The sequence below is a fragment of the Melanotaenia boesemani genome, chromosome 17, assembly GCF_017639745.1.
Source record: "Melanotaenia boesemani isolate fMelBoe1 chromosome 17, fMelBoe1.pri, whole genome shotgun sequence".
Classification (NCBI taxonomy): domain Eukaryota; kingdom Metazoa; phylum Chordata; class Actinopteri; order Atheriniformes; family Melanotaeniidae; genus Melanotaenia; species Melanotaenia boesemani.
In genome coordinates this window covers 9307388-9312976 of record NC_055698.1, presented here as the reverse complement: position 1 = coordinate 9312976, position 5589 = coordinate 9307388, and the positions used below count along the sequence as shown (strand labels likewise).

Sequence of the window (5589 nt, the reverse complement as noted above, 5' to 3'; positions counted from 1 at the left end):
AATTTTTACAAAAAATCAATGCGTTAGTTTGTTTATAGGAAGAAACTAAGGAAAACAACATCATACCATCAGTAAAGCATGGCAGAGGTTTTATCATGGTGTGAGGTTGCTGTGGACTTAGCTCTTCCAGACTTAGCTCTTCCAGAGGAAAAGTGATCTAAAGTATACGACCAATTACACAAAAGAATAGTTAAAAAGATACTGATTGGCTGCTTTAAATCAGCAAGCAGGAAGTAATGGTCTAAATGCCAATGAAAACTTTTGGACGATTTTCTATATTGATGCTGATAATAATTTAATGGTGTTCCAGTGGGAGAAAAAAGCTTAATTAATTTGGGCGTTTGCTGCAGTGCCACTGAGTTCTTTTGATAGAAATAAAAAATTTCCCAGAGGCGGGTTAGGATTTGAAGGATTTAATATTATATTTTTCTGAGTTGCTTCCACACAAACCCACAAAAAAATCACGATACTTGACATGTTTTTATACATCAGCAAAATCATCCTGCTTGAACTTAAGTGAACACAGAAAAATGGATACATTACTTGAAGGAGATTCCTGCAATCCAAAGGCGACAGCTTTATGATAACATAATAATACAATAATATTTTGGCAGCTTTTATATTTTCCTTGCTGAATACAACTATTTTGAATACAGTGATTAATTATGACCCTGATTCTAATCACTTATAAAACAGTTTAATTAAAATTAGTAGGCAATTCTTGTGTTATAGAGTTTAACATTTCCTACATTACAATTTTTTAAAGCTAACAACTCTCCCTGCATTCAGAGGTGTAAACTCAGTTACCATCCAATAAAATGCTTGATAGTTATTGCGATGCAGATAGTCAGTGTGTGATCAGACTGACAACTGACCAATCAACACAGGCTGGATTTTCAGAAAAGGGTTGATGTTCCTACTTTTCATCCAGCTTTATTTGTATAGTGCAGGAATGTCCAGAGTCATTCCTGGATAGGGCCACTATCCTGCTGTTTTTAGATGTTTCCTTGCTCCAAAATACTTGATCCAAATGGATCTCCTCAGCAGCTTGTTATCATGTTCTCTAAAGGTCAAGTGTCAGGTGTGTTAAAGCAGATAACATCTAAAACCTGGCCCTCGTGGACCAGAATTGAATGACCCTCCAACTCACTACAAAAAATCAGAAGACACTTTTAAAAATTCACTCCAATTCAATCCAATTAAATATAGTTTAGTTATAAACTAAATTAAATAAATCCTATATATAATCCACATTAGTTCAATTTATAATCATTGAGTTCATATGTCCCAGCTAAGGAAACCAATGGATCACATCAAATCTCCTTTTTAATTCAATCCCTTGTCCTGAGCATGCATTGAGTGGTGGGCAGCAGGGGCAACGAAAAACTTCTTTTCAAATGTTTATAAGGGAAAATGACATATATTTCCAGTGCTTTTCTTATTTCTATTTCCAGCTGATTTGGTTTCATCCTGCATCATGAATGAATATAGCTGAGTGTCATCTGTGTAGCAATGATCTGTGGAAACATATCGCATGGATGCTCCCCTCTTAAATTATCATCAAAACAAGTTTTAGTAGTCATGCTACTTATAGGCCTAATGTGAGGGATAAAATGTGCTAACATCATGAGATCTGTGCTGAATTATATGAAGACTCAAAATTATTCAGTATTGTTGCAAACGCTAGTCTTTATGGTGTTTGAAACACCAAATAAGTATGAATAGGTTACATCAGTGTGCACCATATTGGAAGAACTCACATGCAAAGGGTATTTTTTTCTCTTTATTTAGTCTATTTAGTCTCAACAGACCCAAATCCTCTCCACCTCAAATGATAAAGAAACCAGGGAAAGAAACCAGAAACAAACAGTGAGAGCTTTTCTGCAAAATTTGGCATATAGTATGAATATTGCATTATTACAGTTTTACAAACAAATGTACAACAAATACATCATAAATAGACTCATATTATGAGACAGTGACGAGCCAGCTTGCGTGGGGTTTTTTTTTCTGCTTTTTCTCATCTTCCTGCAAGGATGGGCCAGGAGCCGTGACTCTTTACGAGGAGTACTCGTACTCCTCTGCGCTTCGGCGGCCAAAATCCATCCAGCCCAAGTAGTCCCTGTCTGCTATCCGGTGGTTGGCACTCAGTCCACCGCCTCTGTTTTTTGCTGTTGAGTTTCTGCGCACAGAACCTGGAGGATGAGGAGGAGGAGGCGGGAGGGAGGGGAAAAAGAAAGCGTGGGTTGAAGGAAGAAAAAGAGCACAGGGGAAATCAGTATTTCTCTGAGTGAGGAGGGCGTATGAGAAAACTTCACAGGGCCCTACTTTTGGCTTCTTTTGGAGGAGATGCTCTTTAAGAAAGAAAACTTTTTCATTTTTGAGATTCTTACAGATCTTAGAGACTCTGATTTAATGACACAGCTGAGACAATTTTCTTTAATAAAACTGGACACAAATGTCTCTCTTGTGAATCCAGCATTCAGATGTAGCTGCAGAATGTCTTTTTTTTTTTTACTGATTAATGCTTTTAATATCAAGATTCATCACAGTTTCAACCTCTGATTACATTTTCTACATTAACATAGCACTTCATCTGGCAGCAAACTGAGTTCAGGACCAAATTAAATCCCTGAGTTTGGTGTTAATGCATTCCAGAGGAAATGAATTCCTCATAGCTCCCAAACAACGATGTTTACTTTCAGTATTTGGATTTCACATTTTCTCTGATCTAGATGTGAGACTGCTTTGCTGTGAAGCTGATTTGCATGTGGGCATCTTAATTGGCCAGTTATGGTTCTGTCCCTACTTTCTCATTAATTTTCTCTCATGAACACATACACAAACATTCACAGAAACACACACTAAGTCCACACACTCATGCTATGTAGCCAAGAGAAATGGGATGCAGCAACAACAGCTGGACTTAGGCTTGACAACACACAATTAGGCTCTCCTTTCACTGCACGCACATTATTGCATGAACCCTTGCGTACAAATTTGTGCGTTCAGTCCCTGTGAATAATAATAGCTTCCCTACCCCACCACCCCCTCTCATACACACCCCAGCATCTTGTTCAACATCTCTGCCTCTGATCTCCAAATCGCTGATTTTCATTTATTTATTATTCATGTCCAAGTAAAATGAAGCAGAGTTGCCATTCGTTCAGTAATCAGTGGTGTGTGCTCACAGAGATGCACTTTTCACTCCACCCACATCCTCCCACACAACACACACACAACACACACACGCACTCCAGCATGCACATGCATACATACACACACTTAAAAACAGCGTTTTGGTTCCCTGGCATGCGGAGAGGATTGGCCGCAGAAGGCTCGACAACGACACCTCCTACACCGAAACATGCAAGTGAACAGCGTGAACAGGAGCACAGACACCCACAATACACACACACACACACACACACAATACACACACACACACACACACACTGAGTTAAAGAAAAGCACACACTCCCTTAAGTATTACATACTTATTTTAGTCTGGCCTTTGACTTCTCATAGTTTTCTGATTTAACAGCTTCCAAGCATGTTTTGTTTTTTTCTAATCCTAAAAGAAAAACTTTAGAGCTTAAGTTTGTGTGTTAGAGTTTAGATGCAACTTTAGGTTTTCATACACTTGCTGCTATATGTAGACTTTTATATCTGGTAGTTAAATAAATGTTTTTCTTTTTGCATGCTTTCATGAAGGCTTCATGAAGACTAAACTATTTTTCATTAAAATTCAGAAAATTTACAATTTGGGCAAAAAATTTCTCAGTAATGATCTTGGAAATGTTGAACATGTTTCTAAGATTTTAGTCCATGTTAAAATACTAAGCCATATGTGTGTATTTCTGTAAGAATGTTCACATTCCAGGTTGTTGGACGAGCTATTTTGCAAGCAAGGAATCACTTTCAATATCTGGTGGCCAAGTGGAGAATTCAGATCCTGAGAGTGTGATAACTGGCAGGGATGGGTAATTTTTTCTGATCAAAAAAGAAAAAAGAAAAAAAGAAGTTGAGCAACTACAGAACAGATCTGAAAAAAAAGATGATATAAGATGATAGGAGAGGAACAGCCGGAAGATTGAACGCACTAATACGCTCTCTTCCAAACCACAAAAGCTTTTCAGAGCCACTAATTCGTTTTACAAAGCTGGCTTTGCACTAATTCCAGTAATTAGCTATGACTGAAAGGAGGAGAATGGCAGGAAAAAGTGTTCAATGTTGTAACACAAAACCACACACAGATCCGCCCCTCCACTTCAAGACTGCAAACGCACAAAAACACATTCCTAATACACACCTTTCCTGGAGGAGATGAGTCTTGCCAGCAGCTCACTGAGGTTTGCACGGGAGTCTGCATCCTCAGCCAGAGGAAGATCTTTAAGCTCGGGGCTTGAACGCCTGTGTCGGAGGTGGGGCTCTCCCATGTGGGTGTCAGCCTCAGGGAGAGCTGCTTAACACACACCAGCAAAAATATGTTGGAGCAAAGGTCAGGTGGGAAACCGCAGATACCCAGATATCAGTGAACGTTTGCTTGGGTAACAGAATCCTACCTTCAGAGGGAGATGAGATGGAGCGTTGACCCTCATCTAAGGGCTGGGAGGAGAAGGGGAGCCCCAAACAGCTTGTACACAAGACTGCCAGCACAACACACACGCCCAGCCCTGCAGTCATCTGAAACACAGAGAAAAGAGAGAGGTTTAACAAGAAGCTGAGATGCACTCTCAGTTAGACAGTGATCATCCATGATGAGACGACTCAGAACATCTTCCAGAAAACCGCTAATTCGCAGCAACAGATCAGTCTGATCCCAGCGCAGCATATTCACACCGTCATCCAGGAGCAATAGATGCGATGGTCTAGAAATCCTGAGGACAATTTCTCCAGGTCAAATTGACCAGATAGCTGATGCAGAGAGAGTTTTTCATTTCCACTTCACCTTTGCGAAACATCTCTACTAAAAGATTTGATACAAATTAAGATGTCTGAGTCCTCAGATTGCATTTAGAAGATCAAATTTGATTTTTGGTGGGAAAAAAAGAAACAATAAATAGAACATTTAAAGATCTTAAAAGCAAACAAAAAACAGCAAATTTTTTTCTTATACTTTTCCATTAATATTTTGTTTGGTCTAACCTCTGTGCTTTAATTCTAGATTGACAATTAGAAGGAAAAAAATATTGTTTAAGTCTAAAATTTGTCTAATAAATCTATCACTCAAACAAACAAGAATAAATGTCTTGCTCACCTTGAGAAAATAAGGATCAGCTTGTTGGAGGAGTGTGTGAGAGTGAGGAGAGTACTTCTCTGATGAGTGGGAAGGATGCCCCTTTTATACTCCCCGCTCAGCTCCCTCTGAGTGTGTTTGTGTGTGTGTGTGTTTTGCGTCCGTGTGTGTGGCGCATGTTTGCGAGCCCAGTCTGAGCACATTTGTCGGAGCCTCAGCGATAGTGTTCTGCAGATTTATTGTGTGTTTGCTTGTCATAAAATTCAACCCCAGGAGATGTCTGTTTGACATGCAATAACAAAGTGTTATTCACTGTACTTGTGTGTGTGTAAGAAAGGAAGTAAGGATTC

General features: G+C 39.2%; 1 protein-coding gene across 2 annotated transcripts; it reads right to left on the bottom strand.

Annotated features, from left to right (window-relative positions):
- Positions 1-1765: 1765 nt before the first annotated feature.
- LOC121656300 (cholecystokinin-like) lies at positions 1766-5363 on the bottom strand. Of its 2 annotated transcripts, none has more exons than XM_042011331.1 (4): positions 5261-5363; positions 4566-4686; positions 4313-4465; positions 1766-2195 (listed from the first exon to the last, which is right to left on the bottom strand). In XM_042011331.1, the coding sequence occupies exons 2-4, from the start codon at positions 4684-4686 to the stop codon at positions 2059-2061; spliced, it is 411 nt and encodes a 136-aa protein (XP_041867265.1). In that variant the 5' UTR covers positions 5261-5363; the 3' UTR covers positions 1766-2058. The 2 variants fall into 2 exon arrangements, with proteins under 2 accessions (XP_041867265.1, XP_041867266.1); XM_042011332.1 differs by having other exon boundaries at positions 4313-4462.
- Between the last annotated feature and the right edge of the window lie 226 nt (positions 5364-5589).